General features: G+C 39.5%; 2 protein-coding genes across 2 annotated transcripts in view; one reads left to right on the top strand and one right to left on the bottom strand.

Moving 5' to 3' along the window:
• Window positions 1–433: 433 nt before the first annotated feature.
• SAXO2 (stabilizer of axonemal microtubules 2) lies at window positions 434–12,151 on the bottom strand. Its single transcript, XM_054642268.2, has 4 exons — window positions 12,023–12,151; window positions 6,171–6,350; window positions 4,769–4,971; window positions 434–4,010 (listed from the first exon to the last, which is right to left on the bottom strand). Exons 1-4 carry the CDS (start codon window positions 12,061–12,063, stop codon window positions 3,037–3,039), a joined length of 1,398 nt encoding a protein of 465 aa, XP_054498243.2. The 5' UTR covers window positions 12,064–12,151; the 3' UTR covers window positions 434–3,036.
• The window catches only part of EFL1 (elongation factor like GTPase 1), a 63,312-nt gene continuing 56,836 nt past the window's right edge, over window positions 12,095–18,570 (top strand). Inside the window, exons 1-8 of the mRNA XM_054642246.2 lie at window positions 12,095–12,232; window positions 12,648–12,750; window positions 13,413–13,480; window positions 13,677–13,761; window positions 14,296–14,429; window positions 15,016–15,153; window positions 15,851–16,065; window positions 17,888–18,011. Coding sequence (XP_054498221.1) covers window positions 12,660–12,750; window positions 13,413–13,480; window positions 13,677–13,761; window positions 14,296–14,429; window positions 15,016–15,153; window positions 15,851–16,065; window positions 17,888–18,011 — 855 coding nt within the window. The 5' untranslated portion in view covers window positions 12,095–12,232; window positions 12,648–12,659. The remainder of the gene's footprint in view (window positions 12,233–12,647; window positions 12,751–13,412; window positions 13,481–13,676; window positions 13,762–14,295; window positions 14,430–15,015; window positions 15,154–15,850; window positions 16,066–17,887; window positions 18,012–18,570) is intronic.

Here is an 18,570-nt window from a genome sequence, read left to right as displayed (position 1 = left end):
GTGCTGTTGTTCTTTGTTGTTTTTTCTAATTACTTTGTCCATAATTCTGAGAGTTTTTAAAAGCCTTGGATTAGTTCTTATTTTTAACAGTCTATCAGACATATTGTCCATTTTCACTGCAGTCTGCTTTGCACTGATATTAAGAGGCAACATAGATGTAACCTGACTGAAAAAGTGGGAAGATAATTTGCCAAAATCCAAATGTCAGCTCTGGTTCACTGAAATCTAGAATCAGGGTTCTTTAAAAGGTGGAGTAAATTTGCATTTCTTTTCTGGGCCTTCATCAAGCAGAGTTCGTTTAGATCTAACAGAACAGCTCCATGTTTTGTATTTAGTGAGTGATGGGAATACCTCAATGAAAAAGAAATAGTTTCAGAATATCCAATATGTGTAGTCTTTAGAAAGAATAGTCTAAAAAATAGTATGAACAATAAAAGCTTTAAGGAAAATTTTATTAAATAGAAAATAAATGCATAGCAATTTAATGGTGATGTTTCAGAGTTATCCTAGATAACAATATTGGCAAAGGCTTAATTTTCCTTTTCAATTCCATTTGTGCAGTTTTTAAAAGAAGCAAAGGCTCTGTACAGCAGTGCTGTGGAGCCTGCTGCTGGATGGCAGAGTGCAGAGAAAGCACTCTCAGAATAGCAGCTGAATCCATGAATAGTTTTTCTCCTTTACATCTTGGTTTAGCATGACATCATAAAATGCTTTTTTAACAGCTGTTATTTTGGAAAACTATTAGTTTTCCAGCCGTCTCCTCTCTTGGTCTGCATTTCAGTAATTTGTTGCTTATGAGAAGGTTGACGTCAGGTATTGAATAGTGTCTGAAGGTTTATAATATCATTTGATGCTTTTCCTGGAAGCACAATCAGTGTGTTGGGGCTTTTTTCAATTGTAAAGTAATAAAGGCTTCTCTCTTTCACTATTAAACTTAGGGGAAAACATTATGGACAAAATGAAAGGAAATATGCCCCTCCACCCTAAAAAAGCCTTGAAACACATCTGCAGAGGAACTGTTAAATGTATCTGAATATGCCCTCCACTTCCCTTCCTCTCAAAATGTTTGTACCGTGCTGGTAGGTGGCAGCAAATGACTTTCCATAACTTAAGGGAGGGAAGTGACCTCAGAACTGAAAAAACAGCTGTGAAAATTTAAAAAAGCATCTGGGCTCCCTCACAGGCCCAGCAGAAGAGCCATTTTGAGCAGATTATGCAGGCACATGTAACTTCATGGATTCAGACTGCATTTCTCCCTCCCTAGAGAGGAGAGTTGGAGGGCATTGGGAGCTTCTGTAAATGGCTCCAGAGGTACCAGGACTGTGTAAAGCATGTGGACCTGAGTAGGTGTGACTGTGCAAAGTTTTGGCTTTGTTTCCTCAAAAGTTTTGGCTTTGTTTCCTCAGTTGTGGCATGACAGAGAATGACTCAATAGAGTGTATTTTTTCTTTTGTGGTACAGAAAGATGACAATCAACTGGACTTTTTCCTGTCCTGCTTTTAGGATCTCACAGATTTACATTGTTCTTGTTCATTCACAATCTGAGGGAGGTGAATAATTTTCAAACAGAAAAGTAAAACTGATTTGCCATGTCATTAACAGAGTTAGTGATACTACAAAATCACAGTACAAAGACAGAAGTTCTGTAAAAGTGACTGATGCTCTAATATTGTCTGGATGCCTCTCATGCAATGCTTTTGTGCACAGCTGATTTGCTCAGTTCAGCTTTCTTGCTCTCATATGACCAAGTTCCTGCTTTAAAAATATTCCCATCATTGATCTTAGCCCTTTAATAAGAGACATTGTTTATGAAGTAAAGCCACATGATTCTGCAGAACCCAAATACTGCTCTACACCAATGGGTGTAAGATATACAATACTGAGAAAAAAAATCAAACTGGAGTAGTGTGGTAGAGCATGACAATACAGTTAATTACAGAACTATTAATTGGGACTTACTTATTAAATCATGAATGTAATAAAACTAAAATTGATTCATTTGGATTTTTCAAAATCAGCTAAAATACATAGAGAAAACACTAAATATTTCACACAGAAGCAATTTCATATAAAATTTCTGTAAAAAATGGTGTCTGTGTATTTGGAACAAGCAATTCTTTGAAAAGCAGACAGACTGAAGCCAGGCTGCCTACAGATTTCTGCATCTCAGCTGGTATTTCTTTTTTCACCTGAGTTTACTCTCTTTTCTGTAAATCTGTGCAGTCTCATATTGAGATTTGACTGAATTTGTACACTGGCTTTAAAGATGATTTAGACGTGCACTAAGTCTATCAGTGTGTCCAAGATGCATCAGTTTTGTTTTCTTTGGAAGTAAGGCTGAAAGAGCATGACCAGGGAAATTAGGAAACAGTCTAATGACATGCTTTTGGTGGTTGAGTGGTTTCAACTACATGAACAGAAAAAGATGAGGTTACCACCTGTTAATTGCTACTAGAAATTACAGTGGGACCTTTATACTTGCTTTAGATCTGAATGAAGTTAAAGTAGTGATGACTACAGGTAAAATCAGGTTTTTAGAAATACCTAGGTGTCATAGCACGCTATCTTGTGATCTGAGCAGCAAAATACAAAGAAAGAAAAATCTTACAGATTCCTGAGATTATGACTGATTTGTTAGATTATTTTAAATAGCATTATTTGCTTACTGTATAAAATATTTTATCAGCAAAAGGCACTTGTTATTTCACAAATACAATAATTTGATTGCAGAGAATATCAAATAACTAAATGTGTTATAAAGATGCTTGAGATGGAGCATGATGAAATCTGGGGAGTCAAGAAAACTAGAATGCACAATCAGAAAAAGCACAGATGCCATGTAGGGAGTAGTGCTCCTTCAGCATTTGGCAAATCTTTATTAGTCTCGTAATGAGAACTTTGGTTTGGCTTTGGTTTTCTTCAAACTTCTAAAAAGCAAAATTCGCAGTATTTAACTTGCTTTCAGTGTTAAAGAGAAAATGAACAAGCTGGTTTCCAATTATTTAACTAAGGTGCTTGCAATACTGCAGGTGAGTATTATGACACAGCAGGTACTTCCTCTGGAACAGGACTGCAGTCTGACCCGGATGGTTCTGGGGACAGCCGGCGGTAGAATCTGTGACCCTCAGAATCTGTGTTGACATAGACATAACCCACAGCATCTGGATTGAGTCCTGGGCAGACCTCTGGCTTCTTTGGCGTGTATTCAGTGCGATACAAAGTTTCATCTTTAAAAGGAACTCCAGTAGGTACAACCTCTACAGGTTTGAAACTTTGAGGTGGATTGGCTTGATGAGGTATGTAATGGGACCTGAATGTAGTTAAACTAGCAAATTTTCCTGTGGGCTTTTGAATTTCCTCTTCTTTCTTAATAGGCCCTCGTGGACAAACTCTCCAGGGTTGATAGTCTTCTTTTGTAGTAGTCTTCCCTTGAAAAGGGCCAGTGTTTTTTCTTCCAGGAGCTGGTTTCATGGGGGCTCTAGGAGCAACCTTGTGTTTAATGTAATCCAGACGGTTTGAAGACTTGAGGTCCATCTTGTCTGTGGGTGGAACGTACTCTCTTGGTTTGTGGAACTCGGGCACGGTGACCAAATACGGCTGATAGCGATCCTGGAATTCAGTGGTTCCTTTAAAAGGATCATCAGATCCATGTTTTTGACTTTCAGGCTTGCAGCTTTTTGCTTGTTCCCCAGGCATCCCTTTAAAATCTCTCTGGTGGGTTGTGAGATCTTCAAAGGGTTGGTCACTTGGCTTGTACTCTTCCCTTGGCCTGACGAACAAGGGCCCCAACTCATGGACGACGTACGCCGTGCGATGGATGGTGTTGCCATCAAAAGGCCCCTCTGGCAGCTTGCTGTCACAAGGTTTGCAGCTTGGGGGGGGATTGGGCTGCTTGGGGATGTAGTCATCTTGAAACGTGGAAGGATTTCCAAACCTCTCCGAAGGTGGCTCATAGTCATGTACCAACTTACAGGATTCTGTTCTTTGACTTTTCCATAACCTGTAGTGATCTGTAAGGCAAAACCAAAATTCCACCACACAGGTGTTATTACTTAAAACCAGTCCTTTAAAATGAAGACCAAGTCTTCTGGTATTAAATCTTGCAAAACAAGGAAAATGGATGTAAGTGAAAATGATAATTTTATCTGCATGTTTGTGATCTGATGAAACTGCCTTCTATTATAGTGTGATTTATTAGTGATAAAAACAGACCCCCAAAATTGTACCTGATGCCCTATTTTGACTTTTTGCTCAACAGAAACTATACAGAAAATAGCCTTATACATGCTTTAAATACAATATCTTCCATTTTACATAGAAGATTTATCACCTTTGCACTGACCATTATAATAGAATAATTTGTGTCAAGACAGATCATTACTGGGATGATGTATATGTAAGCTATACTCTACACAAGCAGAAGCCTAAACTCTACTTTTGACCTACTCTGTGGAAAAATAAGTGACATGAACTAAAACTACCTGAAAAATACACCGCACCTTAATTTCCATCCAGTTTTGCCTGGATAGCCCAACCAGGTGCATGTTGGAATTTCCTTGTAGCTGACCAAACCTCAGAGAGGGCTTTTAGCTTAGAAGCAATAGGTCTCCCCTCAACAGGAGCACTGAATGTTTTAGGGCATCATCACCTGCTTCCTAGTATGTTTTACTCCCTGTCCCAAACCAACAAATCCAGTTTCCAACAGAGGTAATTCCAATGCTACCTTCATCTGGGTTATTTCCCTTTCTGTAGGGGGCAGAATTATTACCTCGGTAGGTTGGGATGGTATCCACTTTGGCATCTGAAGTGTGTTTCCTCTCTCGAGGCCTTGCCAATGTCACTGGTCCTACTTTATGAGGATTGTAATCTCTCTGGTAAATGGTTCCCAGGTCAATCTTCCCTGACTTTGGTCTATATTCTTCTTGTTGCCGAAAAGGTCTCGTAACAATTTCATATGGTAAATAATCAGACCTGAATTGGGGAAAAGAAAACACTGGTCAAAAATCTTTTCTTCCTTCTGAAGCCACTTCTCTATTTTTTCCACTATTTGGAAAAATAACAAAATGTTTACTCTGAAAAATCTATCAGACACCACATGTTGGAGGGATAGCACAAAGGAGAGAAAACCACAGTACATAAATCTAGGTCTCTGATGCATTATAGAGTCTTTACTCAAAGGTAGATGGTGGAGTAAGTTTTTTAACACTCTGAGTCCTATTCACGGTTTAACAATATTATTTAAAGTGTCTGAAAGGCGACTTACAAAGTTCCTATAATTTTGCAAAGAAATGATCAGAAAGCAGAAGCAGAGCAAAGCTCAAATTACTACAAGTGGTAGTAGCATTTACTGATTGCATGAGGAGAATGGAATATAATCAGAAACAGCATTTCACTGTTTTTCTATGAGCACATTACATTAAAAGGATGTCTTTTACTTATGTGGGTGTTTAAATAGACCATACAAGCACATGAGCAGTCTGCAGAATAGCATATGGCCTTTCTATTTATGTCTCTTTTTTTTTGATAAACAAAGAAATTTCACCAGATACACTCATAGCTTAAAAGAAAAACAATAATAATGGAAAAAGTAAACGTTGATGCTGCTGACACATCACTAACAATGAATGAGTGATTTTTTTTTTCTAATTCTTTGAAAGATGCTCTTTAATTCTGTAAGCTTAAAATCAGAATCTGTGCAGAGATAGGACAGATATACTAAACCCCTTTACAGTTTGCTTTCTTAAAGCTAATAATTTTCTTAAAACTAATAATCTGAATTGAAGAAATCAGTAAAAGAATTCCTGTACTTTTGTCTTAAGATTCCATTATCTTGGATTCTACATATAAATTACAGAAAATTCCCCAGCTCACCAGGTTTTCCATAAGACCTAAATTTCCTAACAGGCTGAAAACAAGACAAAAATTTTTAATTCTCTTTACAGGATAAAGGCTGCTGTAAAGAATGCAAATCTTGCTGGATACATGTTTTGCTATTTTTTATAACCTTTTTTGGTAACTGTATTTCTAGACTCAACATTTATATTTTAAATATGCAAAAAGTGCAAAGGATGCAATGACTACATTTTGAGAAGATTGCAATACAATACTTAAAAAACAAAGAATGAAAAACTTAACAGACTAATTCTAAAACATGGTTTGAAAATATTTACTTGAACGTTGTGGTGCCGTCCATTCTTGCCTTATCCTCTTGGACCTCTGGTTTTGGCTTACAGCTCTCAGGAGGGCAGAGGTTGCCATAGCCAGGGTAGTTCTCCACATACTCAGTTTTGTGGCTCGGTTTCACTCCATCATCATAAATCTTTGTGGGTCTGTGGCAGCAGCGGTGGCGTCTGGGTCAAACACATCAGAGCAGAGAATTTTGAATCGTTTCATTTAAGAGGGAAACCCATATTCTGTCTACCAGGAGTGAATAACAAATGGGGAAGATTGAACAATGTCAGTAGTTTTTGTTTAAAATCTTTTCTGAGTGATAAAACCACAAAATACTGTGCTGATGGCACAGGTCCCAGAGCACATCATGCTAATACAGTAATAAAAGCACTATCAGCTGGGACTTAGTCCTTGGTGCAGAATACAAAGCATGGACAGGGTTGATCTCAGTTCTCTGGTGCTAGCACCAAGATGCACTTTCCTCTTGTCTGTAATGTTTAATGATATTCCTCCTTTTATTTGGAAAAGTAACTAAACAAGCTTCATTTCTTGTCTCATATAGTCTCTTTTTTTACTGCTATTACTTTATTGCTTGTCTTTTTATTTCTGTACATCTCACCTATTTTCACCACTACTGATTAACACTTTTTGATTAAAATTTTATGGTGTGAAATCTCATGTGTCCTTCTAGTGCTGTGCAGGCCATTTATAAATTTTCAACTCTTTTTTTCCTCGACAGACTGACTAAATTCTCTATCCAAAACACATGTTTATTTGAAAGTAACGACATCTCTTTTTCTTAATAGGTTTTATTTCAATTTCTCCTGCTTCTCATTGATGCTTGTATCAATGACACTACTGTGGAAAAAAGGGAGGTATAATGGGAGGTATATAATGACAATTCCTTATTTATGCTTTGTTGTTTTCAATTAATGATCCATAAAATTAAAATTTAAATGTTATTGTTTTGAAAATCTTGTTGTATTAGTTCTAATTTGCACAATGCACATCTCTGGCTGACCTCAAGGAAATACATAATGACAGGTTTTCCTTCTACTTATGGCTGACAACTTGCAATGCAAAGGGAAAAAACAATAAATTTTTTTTCAAATGAACAAGTATTGTAAAATTCTGTGATGAAAAGTTAATTATCTAAACCCCAAGAAGGGGAAAATTGTACAGCTCTTAGTAAATACAAATAAATTCAAGTTTCAGGAAGCTAGATATCCAAAGAACATTTCAAAGGTCTGCAGAGAATTTTAGCTAGCACTGAATACCAGAAAGGAAAATAATAAATTAAAGCAAGGTAAAATAGAATACAGAAACAGATATGAAGGTCTCCTGCTGGGAAAATGAAAAAATGAAAATGAAAAAAACACAGAAAGAAGTTCTTGGAGACTGGAGATCCTAAAGCTGGTATTAGCTTGTGCTGCCTGATTTTGCCAGCTCAGTAGTTTAAAAAATGAGAAATAAAGTAGCCCTGTCGAAGAACTCAGATCCTCTCAAAGCCTCTGGTGTTTACTCCTTTTCAATCAAGTAAATTAACAATTGAGAGACCTTTTCAAAACACAGCAGGAAAGAAAAGAGGAAGAAGAGGGAAAGAACAGGAAAGGTAGGAAAACAAGGAGGTAAGTGTGTGCTATTTCTCACTACAGTGTTTGCCTGTCATTACATTTGTCATGAAATTCACTTTCACCTCAGTAATGTTTTTTTCAGCAAGTACAAACAGCACATACTGTGTCACATAGCATCTAATAGTAACAGCTAAGCAGGAAAAAAAGACATTGAATGGATGGTTTGAAAGCTGGTTGAAATACAGGTTATCAATTTATAATGTTCTTCATGGATTTTTTGGCATACAATTCAAAGGAGTTGGAAACAAACATTTTCCATCTGCAAAACCTTCACTTTGACCATCTTCACTTTGCCATAAGCTGGTCCAGAAGACCAAGCACCAAACACCTTCTGTGTTCTGGGGTCACCATTTTTAAGGACTTAATTCTGAATATTTTTAAGCAATGTTGTGAGTATATCCCGTGTATTGCAGAATGGACATGCTATAAACTGAAATAGATACTAGAAAAGTAATTACCTGTAGTTCTTGGTAAATACAAAACAGGGGTGAATGCAATCTACTCTTATCTTTTCAAGGAAAGAGATGGTTGGAATTTTATTTGAATTAATTTTTGATCCAAAAATGTCCTTTAAACCACTCATTTCTAGTGTATAAACTAATTCTGAACACTCTAACTGCACTAAATTACTTGGAATCAGATGATATTGTTGAGGAAGTTCCTACATCCTACTCTGTGTGGTGAAAGTGCTTTCAGTCAGCCTGAAGATGTAAAATTAGCTTGTGAATTTGACTTGGAGAAGAGATTGGGGTTTTTTTGGTTAACTGATAAATCTGCTTTAGGATGTTGTTAAATTTAGAAAGTTGTCCAATTTCTAAACACAAATTTTCATTTAGATAATTTTATAAAAATAATTATATAAGGCATCACAATGCTAGGAATCATCAGAAAATACAGATTACAGCTCTGATACATGAAATATGTTGCTTAGAGTTTGGCCTGCACTCTTTGAGACATTGTTTATTTTTAATTTCTTCCTTTTATTTATCTTAATTTCCACCCCAGAGTTACTGATAATTCGAATGGATTTGGTGAGAATATCCCTTTTTCCATGCCTGACTGGCAATGCTTTGATGGATTATTATTCTTTCCCTTCTTTGTGGGAGACTATCTTGTGTCTTGCATAAGGTTTCTTGCATAAGGAACAGAATCTCAGCTAAATAAAAGTGACAGTACATCAGCTCTCTTGTGCCAAATGCTCTTGTTCTGGTTTAGTAGGATGCTGATGATTTTAACTTATTTCAGGCCTGGCATACATACCTTTTTCTTTATATACAATGCTAGCAAGACCCTTGAAATTCTACCACAAAGCATTTTCCTCCCAGAGAACTAGACTAATAATGGGGAAAACTTAATATTTGTAGTAATAGAAAACTTACTACCTTTCTACAAACACAGCTCAAAGCTTTTATTTTTAATTTCTTTTTAATTTTGCCAGTGCACACACTATGGTCTGGAAGATAGAAATCATGGATGGACATTGTTTTTGAGTCATCTACTTTCCTGTTCTTGACAGGAGATCTGGTAGTTCTTACTGGGTTTGTATTTATATGTGGTCAGTATGATGGCTTCAGTGTCCCATATTTTAGAGAAATCTTTTGTTTTAACTTTCATTTATTCAGGAATATAGATTTTTATGATAATGATAACAAAAGGGCAAGAAATGGGGGAAGTTGACAGACTGAGAAGGAGATAAAGCAGTAGTTTATTTTTGTGTCTCAAAACAACTTTTATGCTTTTGTAGGCTGTGAGTATCTTTTGAAGCAGACTAATACTATTTTTGAGTGCAGAAAGTTCATCTACCACACAGGTTTTATTCTTCTTTGGAAGCCAGATTTAACATCCTGAATTTGAGAAAGCAGAACGAAGTTCTGTCTTACTGGCTTTGCTCCCCTGTAAGTTTTTTCAGTGTTTTTTAAATTCTGCTGATAGGGGAGATTGCTTCCTTCTATTTTATTATTTAGAATTAAGCAGTAATTATAACTCCATAAAATTTCCTGTAGATAGTTAAATGATAATGTCTACAAAACATCAGATATTTATAGTTGCTTTGAAGTCTCTGCTAAGCTGTGTATGCATTCCAGTGTCCAGGTAACACTGCCAAGTGACCAAGCAGCCTTCCCCTGAAAACAGAAACTCTGTACACTGAAGCAAACACAATGTGCTGCCTAAACCAATAATGGCTTAAGCTTTTATTGACTGTAAAAACTTCAGTGAGGTTTATTTTAAACCACAAGCTTTATGCATATTTAATTCAATTATTCATATTATTGAAGTCAGTTTTTGGATTGAGAATTTTTGGTTGAGTTGAAGCTCATTTTGTGCTGTCTCATTGTGTTATCTCACCATCTTTGTACTTGAGCCCGAGCCAGGTTTGTTATCTCATCATGAAAACAAAGTGTTCCAACTCTTCACTAATCTAGGACTTAAGAAACAAATTTATGGGGCAAAATTCACCATAGGCTTGGCCAAAAAGAACATGAGGAGCTTTACTCAGTGCCTTCCTCACACCTCTGTCTACAGAGAACAAAAGAAGTGGCTGATGAACAGACAGACAGACTTCCCACACAGAAACACATGGAGGGGGCCTGCTCTGCAGCCCTTGATATGAAACTTGTGGGTCGTGGTGCACTTTGCAACCATAGGGTTTGTTCTATACTTCCATAAACATTGAGCACACCTCTGTGATCTTATGATGAATGTTCTTGTATGTAGTTGTTAGATTTTTTTTTTTTAGTATGAAGTGAATTTTTGAATCCTAGGGTGATTATTTTTGTGAATTTTTTTAAAAAGTAGACAGAGAAGAAATTGAAAATATTAACAGTTGTGACTCTAACCTGTAAATTTATATCTGAATTTGGAAAGGTCCAAGTCCCCTGTTATCCTGTACTAGTAATTTTCCATAAAAAAAATTGCCTACTGTACCCTCTTGTGCCAGCCTCCCTGGGTCAAAGAGGCTACAGGAGAATGATGAACTGTTTGTCTCTCTATGGGATCATGGAACATAAAGCAAAGTGGTGAGTGCTACTGGATGTGATGGCAGGAGGGCAGATAGATTAAATCTCTTTCAAGGGCTGCAGTGCTTGCACAGGTTTCTGACAAGGTTGCCAGAATTCTTCCAGAGGTTCCTTGGTGTAGTCCTTCAATGGGAGCTGGCTCTGGTTTCTGGAAAAGCCTGATTCTGATTTAGTCTGGGTGGCTTTTGAAGACTGTCTCCATTCTGTTTTATTTTAGTCCATTTAAGACCTTCTTTTACCCTTACCTGATTTAAATGTAAATACACTACTTGACTTTTACTGAGAACATGCTCATACTTGGGTCCTACTCCCCAGTGGCCCAGGGAGCTGCTCATGTTATCAATGAGGTTGGAAAAGGCCTCTGAGATTATCAAATCCAACCTGTGACCAAACACCACCATGACAACCAGACCTGAGTGCCACATCCAGCCTCTCCTAAAACACCCCAGGGGACGTGGGCAGCCCATTCCAATGCCCAACCAGCCTTTCTGTGAGGACATTCTTTCTAATGTCCAGCCTAAAGCTCTTCTGGAGCCGCTTGAGGCTGTGTCCTCTCGTCCTGTCACTGGTTGTGTGGGAGAAGAGGCTGAGCCCGATCTCCTGCAGAGGGTGAAGGAGCCTCCTTTTCTCCAGCTGAACACTCCTGGCTCTGTCAGCCACTCCTTGTAACACTTGTGCTCCAGACGCTTCCCCTATTGATCTGATTGACCTTTTTCCCTTCTCTGGACACGCTCCAGCACCTCAGTGACCTGAGAATGGCCTCAGTCCTGAGCTGAGAAGCCCAGAGGTGGACGCAGCACTCGAGCTGTGGCCTCAGCAGTGCTGAGTGCAGGGGATGGGCACTGTCCCGGCCCTGCTGGGCCCCCGCTCCTGCCACAGCCCGGTGCCAAGGCACTCCTGGCTCACGGTAGCTCTCCTTCAGCTGCTGCTCCAGCACCCGGCTCCTTTTCTGCTGGCACTGCCCAGCCCCTGTGCCCCAGCCTGTGCAGCTGTGTGGGGCTGTTGTGACCCAAGGGCAGCACCCGGCCCTTGGCCTTGTTGAACCTTTTACCACCGGCATCATTCCATGGGTGCAGCCTGTCCAGGTCGCTCTGCAGAGCCTTCCTACCCTGCCGCACACCGATAACGCTGCCGCCAGCTCGGTGTGGGTGCCGAGGGAGGGAGGGCGGCGCTGGCTGGCTCGGTGCCCGCCTCACTCACCCGCAGGAGCAGATCTCGCAGATGCAGCGCGGCGGCCCCATGCCCGGCCCGCTCGGCCGCTCGGCCGGTAACCAGGGACGCCGCCGCGAGCGGCACCGGCGGCGCCCGGCCCGCCCCGGCCCGGCTTCCGTCCGGCGTCACGGGGCGGACCCGGCAGCGGCCGAGCGGGGCGGGCGCGGCTTTCCGGGAGCGGCGGCGGAGCGGGCGCAGGTGCGTGTGCCGGTGCGTGTGCCCCGAGCCGGCAGGGCCCGGGCAGCGGGGCTGGCCCCGGCGCGGCCTTCGCCCCGCGGGCGAGCCGGAGGGCAGCGCTGTGCCCCGCCTGGCGTGGCCCCGGGCAGCGCGGCCGTGCCCGCTCGCAGCGGCGGGAGGGGAAGGCGAAGCGGGGGAACCGTGAGGTTTGTGCCGCTGCGGACGGCTCGGTGTCCGCTGCCAGCACGAGCCTGAGGCGTGCTCAAAGCGCAGACACGGCCCGTGGTTCTGTCGGGTGTCCTCGCGGCGGGCAGGGTTCGTGACGCGCCCCACGTGTCCCGGAGCTTCCCTCAGAGCGGCTCTGATCGCAGGTGGCGTCATTAAAAACCAAAGCCTTTCCTCAAGCTGACAGTGAAACACTTGGCTCTGTTCGCAGAATTAGTCAGCCATGGTGCTCACAAGCGTGGGGAAGATGGTTGGCCTCCAGAAGAAGGCGTCCGGCATCAGGAATATCTGTATATTGGCCCACGTGGATCACGGTACGGCAGGGCTTGGTGTCTGCTCCTCTTGTGTGTGGCTGAATGGTGGTGAGATACTTTGCTCGCTGTTCTAAAGTAGGAGGATTCTGTGCATTTAGCTTTAAACTGTCTTGAACACGATTCAGGAAAGTGAATCTGCTTTATGCACCTTTTTCTTGGCCCGATTCAGCTCGTCTTGCGTAAAAGAGCATCACACTATAATAATTTGAAATTGAATGTGTAGTTGAAATTGAATGAATAGTTGAAATTGAATGTTTGCTATGATGGTGAATGTTGGTGTGAATTTAATATATGTTTGAGAGGCAGAATAATATTTTTCTATGTTTTCTTGATAGAACAAGTTTGTTATGTAGGTGGAAATATTAAGCACTTCTTTTAGAATGTAAACATTTTGTATAATTGCATGTTGTAGTGAGGTCCTCATGTACCGTTTGCTATTTCAACTGCTCTTCTGGTCATGACAGGTAAATTTGCATCCACTCTTCAAAAATAAATTTGTGTGCATGTAACAGGAGTAATTTGATTTGTTTTTTGAAAGCTAATTTGTACTTTCCATGGCATTTTATAGTCTTTACTAATGTTGGTATATTAGAATACTATATGTAGCATCTTTTGCCATGGTTTGTATTCATTTAGTCAAAGTAATTAATTTTTCTTTTCAGGCAAAACCACTCTAGCTGATTGCCTTATATCTAGCAATGGAATAATCTCCAGCCGCTTGGCAGGAAAGGTAGAGTTACGCTGTCACTTTTAACATAATTCTGCTCTGTGCATGCTGGGATTGTAAATTCTGCATCATTAAGGAAATTCCATCTATAGACTTGATAAACCTCATTTTCTCACCATCATACTCTGACAATTGATAAGTAAATTGTGAAGATGTTTCTACAGGCTTATTATTTTTTTTCTTTTGTTTCTATACCCAGCTGAGATACCTCGACAGTAGGGAAGACGAGCAGGTCCGAGGAATAACAATGAAATCTAGTGCAATTTCACTGCACTTTGTGAAAGGTAAGTTGTGGATGTTGGCTTGGATAAATTTTAATATCCAATTTTAATAAATTTTTTTAAAAAATTAACATTTCTGTTAATTTTCCTTGTCTCTTCATTGTTGCTGTTGTGATCTTCGTGTGCAACTTTTACTTTTGTGTTTCTCAGTGTTAGGCTGTAATTCTGCAGAGACTTAGGCAAGTAAGTCAGCCAAGATAATTGAGTTCCATCTCAGGGGCAGGAAAAACATTTTCAATCATATCTCTTGAGTGGAGGCCATGAGCATAGTTGCCTCATCTTTTATTTTAGATATAACTATGTATATTTTGATTTTAAGTCTTGAATCACTTAAAGGCAAGACCTTCTTTCAAAAAGACACAAGTTTTAGTACAGTCTTACTTCTTTGTTGAGATACCTGTTACACTGTGCTCTAAAGGTTTTTATAGTGTAGTTAGTGTCAGGGCATTAAAAAATCATAGCTGAAGCAGTATAACTGGGTGGCTGGAGGAAATCTCTCTGACAACTGTTCTGAAATATTAATTTGTTTGATCCTAGGTGATCAGGAGTATCTGATCAATTTAATAGACTCCCCAGGGCACGTGGATTTTTCTTCAGAAGTATCTACTGCTGTCCGACTCTGTGATGGTTGCATCATAGTGGTGGATGCTGTTGAAGGAGTCTGTCCACAGGTGAAATAAAGTGTATTAAGTAGAGAAAGAGGGAAGTAAGCAAAGTCTGAAGTGGATTATATAGGAATAAAAGATGAGCTGTCCAAGAAGCTTTACAAAATTTTTAATAAATGACAATACAATTGAGCTGTTAAAGCGAGTAGTGAAAATAATAGTTTTGCTGAAAAACTGAACAGTGCTGGCTAATGGGTGTAGAGAAGCAGGGTTGAAACAGTGGGTATGCCATTTTGCAGGTGTAATGGAATATTTTGATGGAGAAATAATTGGTTATATTTATGTGGGCTTTCAGGGTTTGAAAAAGAATACACAAAATAACGAGGTTGTTTTTTTCCATGCCTTACTTTTCTAGGTAGTTTGAGTTTTGTTATTTTGGGTGTTTTTTGCCATGAAATCCCACCCTTCTGCAGAATTCTTCAATAAATAACACTGTACATCGTGGGAGTCAAACTTCTGGTTTGAGTGTCAGCCTGTCCTTTACTATATTTATTAAATTTTAGAGTTATATTTGATTTTTTTTAAAACATTCTGTATTTTTGGTGCTGTCAGGCTTTCTGTAATGGGTTTTTAAAAACTCTTTCCTTCTCAGACTCAGGCAGTTCTGCGGCAGGCATGGCTGGAAAATATCCGTCCCGTCCTGGTGATTAACAAAATCGACCGCTTGATTGTGGAGCTGAAGCTCACCCCTCAGGAAGCATATTTGCACCTTAAGAATATCTTAGAACAGGTATTTGTGCTGAGGTGTCATTTCACACAGCAGATTTTGTGGCACTGTGTAGCATCCAGTCTGATTTTTGACACTGAGGTGCATCTTATTGCTGATTTGTTTTGAGGTTCATTCAGAATGCTGGAGAAAAGGGTAGTAAATGCCTCTTGACAGGTCATCAGGAAAAGTGTTCATTTTTAGAAGTATTATGCTGAATGTTTTGTTCTTCTCTTAAATTGCCTAAACTTACTGGAGACTGTTCCTGATACTGATGGATTTATGTAGGAATAATGTTGTTTCATCTTTAGAATTGTAGTTTAAGTTGCCCTCAAAACTTCTTTCCCACCCAGGCTCACTTGGGTGTGTTTATCTGCCTGGTTTCCCTTTGCCCTTTGTTGTTTGCTTTGTTGGCAGAAACAATTTCCTATTTCACCATTCCTTGTTCTGAGAGACAGAGTGTGTTACATGTGATACTTTGATTCTGCCCTGGTGTGATTGACTTGGAAACTTCAGGGTGTTTATGTCAAAACATAAACTCCTGTGGTCTTCAAATGTGTAGAATTAGGTGTGTTTTAATTGCCAAATCAATCACAGGTATGCTAGCTTGTTAACACAGCTTCTCTTTTTATGTTTTCAAGGGTGGGAAAATTACCTTTTAATTGCAAGGGTTGTGAAAGAGTGAATGAATCTGAGGGTGTTTTTCTATATCTTTCTCTAGATCAATGCAGTCACTGGAACACTTTTTACCTCCAAAGTGTTAGAAGAAAGAGCTGAAAAAGAAACAGAAAGTGAAACCCTTTCAGATACCTCACCAGGAGATCAAATTTATGACTGGAGTACTGGATTGGAAGACACTGATGATTCACATCTCTATTTTTCACCAGAACATGGAAATGTGGTGTTTGCCAGTGCAATTGATGGCTGGGGTTTTGGGTAAGTTTGAGATTTAATTAATGACCTTTTTTTTTAAATTGATTATTGCTATTAATCTTAAAGTGTCTCAGGTGCATCATGTTTCTAAAGAGGTTTGTTAGATTCTTCTGTGATCTGCAGCTGTGTATAAATTACCTGAGTGACAGGGATCCCTGTTTCACTTACCCAGGAGCTTCTGAGCCCACGGTGGGCTCCAGCCTGGCCTGGTAAACAAACATCATTTTCTCACTTGCTGCTGTTGGATAGACTGTAGCAGACAGGGGCAGGGGCTGGTTCTGGGGTGCTCTGTTGGGTGGGGAGGGCAGCGAGGTTTGAGCAGTGCCCGTGTTCTGGTCGCTGGCCACGAGGTGGAGGCGTTGTCTTCATCCTGAAATTGTAATTACAGGGATAGCTCGGGTGTGACACAGGGAATTACTGAGTAGTGCAGAGCCCTTACAGAAAATCATCTCCAGGATTTTAAATCTAAGTGAGACTGTAAATAAGGTGCCATGCATAGTTTGTTGTCCAACACAAGCAGCTCTTGTCCCTTCAGAGGGAAAGGAAAATAAAGTGGGCTGTTTTAGGGTAATTATCTTTCAAGACTTTTGTTTCTTCTGATGAACTGTCAGGCCCTGGCTCTGATAAATCATATATAATGGAGAGGGTAAAAAAGAACATTTTTCTTAATTACTTTAAAGAGGTTCTTCTGGACTGCCAGCTACAGTACTGTGCTGAAATATGGATCAGTGGAGCTTTTTCTTAATTATGGAAAATATTGACTGCTGTTTTTTGGTTGTGGGTTCTTTTCCTGAAGGTATTAGCAGAAAAAAATTAACTTATTAGGCAGTGCCAGCCTCATACAATGTGGTAAGTATATATGCTTTTCTCATAATTCTGAAGTGTTGAAAAATGCCATTAATACATATGTGGGAGCTGCTGGCACAAGAATCTTGAAAGTTCTTCCTGAATTGAGAGCTTAGGTGGTTTCTGAAAAAGAAATCTCTTTGGGCTTAGTTCACAACTCACAGCTTGTGTATTGCTGGCATGGACAGGTCCTTTTCTTAGCTGTGTAAAAACTTAAGAATTCTGAATTTCAAAGAAAAGGTTATCAGATAGCACTGTTCTGTAAACAGGATTGTTATGTGTATTTTTTTTTTCTGCATGCACAGGGAGCAAATATGTGGAAATATTTTTTATTATTGCTCATAGAACATTTTCAGCAAGGAAAGCCTAGCATGTTCAGGACTCCCTCTCTGGGCTAAGCAGGCTGCTTTTGTTAACTCATGGGGACTGCTGGCTTTATAACATAGTTATGGCATTACAGTTCTGTACAGTCTTCTTGGGTTTACTCATTATTAAATAATGATTCAAACAACAAGAATTTTCATAAGTGGTTAATTAAAAATAATTACCACCATCTGATGGCTGAAGTGTGACTCAAAACAATGCTTGGTTTTTAACATCATCTATTCTGGTCCCAGACCATAGTTAAATGTGCCATGGGAACTCTTTCAAAGTGTAAGTTCAAGAGTCATCACTAATGTATTTATAAGGTTTGTGTTATGCTTTTGAGTTTTTGATGGGGGGATAGTACACAAATGTTTATTTCAAGTAAAGCCTTGAAGCTGACTTGAAACATAACAGACCCATTCCAATACTGTTGATGTTTTTGATCTGTTATGACTAAATATTTTTACAGGTGTAAATGTTAAACAATGTGAACTGAAGACAATTGGAAAAGTGGGAGTAAAACAAGGATCTGAGATTTTTGTCTGATTTTCACATAAGCTGTTGCTGTAAAAAACATTACACTTCCATCAAAATATGCTTTCTTTGCTTTCAGAATTGAACATTTTGCCAAACTGTATAGCCAAAAAATTGGAATCAAGCCTGCAGTACTTCTGAAGACTTTATGGGGAGATTATTATCTAAATACAAAAGCAAAGAAGATAATGAAAGGTGATCAGGTATGGAGGGTGTCAAAAATATAACCTGATTTTTATTTTGGAGTTCACTTTTTTCCCCCGATTTTGTTCCTCATAGTGTGTTCTGAAACTTGACCTCAGTGCCTGTTGACTCAGTGTTACTAGAGATATAAAGTCACCAGGACAGCCTTCAACAACTCTTGGAGCACAGAACATTCCAAAATTGACCACTCAAATACTGCATGGAGGAAATCTCATCTACCAGTGCTCAGTAAATACGGGACACTGCAGCTTCAAGGTTCAGCATCAAGTGAACACACAAGATGAAAGGAAGATTACCAGTGTAGAAACAAGAGTAGTGACTGTCCTTTGTGAAGAGCTCTTCCAGGGCTAATGGTTTAGGATATTCACATTTAGCTCAGGATTTAGGATTTAAAAAACCTTTTTTTTTGTAGGGAATTTCCACTGGATGCTGTACTGAAGCCCTGGTCTGAAAACTACACTTTTCTAGCATTAAATATTTCCACCATTAAAAGTTAAGGGAGGAGAGAGTAGTTCCCTTATTTTCATGTAATCATGATTTTTTCCCCTGTTTGCATGG

This window comes from Agelaius phoeniceus, chromosome 13 (genome assembly GCF_051311805.1).
Source record: "Agelaius phoeniceus isolate bAgePho1 chromosome 13, bAgePho1.hap1, whole genome shotgun sequence".
In the NCBI taxonomy this organism is placed as follows: Eukaryota; Metazoa; Chordata; class Aves; order Passeriformes; family Icteridae; genus Agelaius; species Agelaius phoeniceus.
Note: the sequence above shows the minus strand (reverse complement) of the source record. Positions and strands in the feature narration are given on the sequence as shown.

Bases quoted from the DNA above. Each gene is read 5' to 3' on its own strand.
- SAXO2 (XM_054642268.2), bottom strand. From the start codon at position 12,063: ATGGGGCCGCCGCGCTGCATCTGCGAGATCTGCTCCTGCGG. The intron at 6,351-12,022 runs GTGAGTGAGGCG...TGTTTGACCCAG, and splicing joins TGCGAGATCTGCTCCTGCGG to ACGCCACCGCTGCTGCCACA. The intron at 4,011-4,768 runs GTAATAATTCTG...TTTGCCTTACAG, and splicing joins TACCATCCCAACCTACCGAG to ATCACTACAGGTTATGGAAA.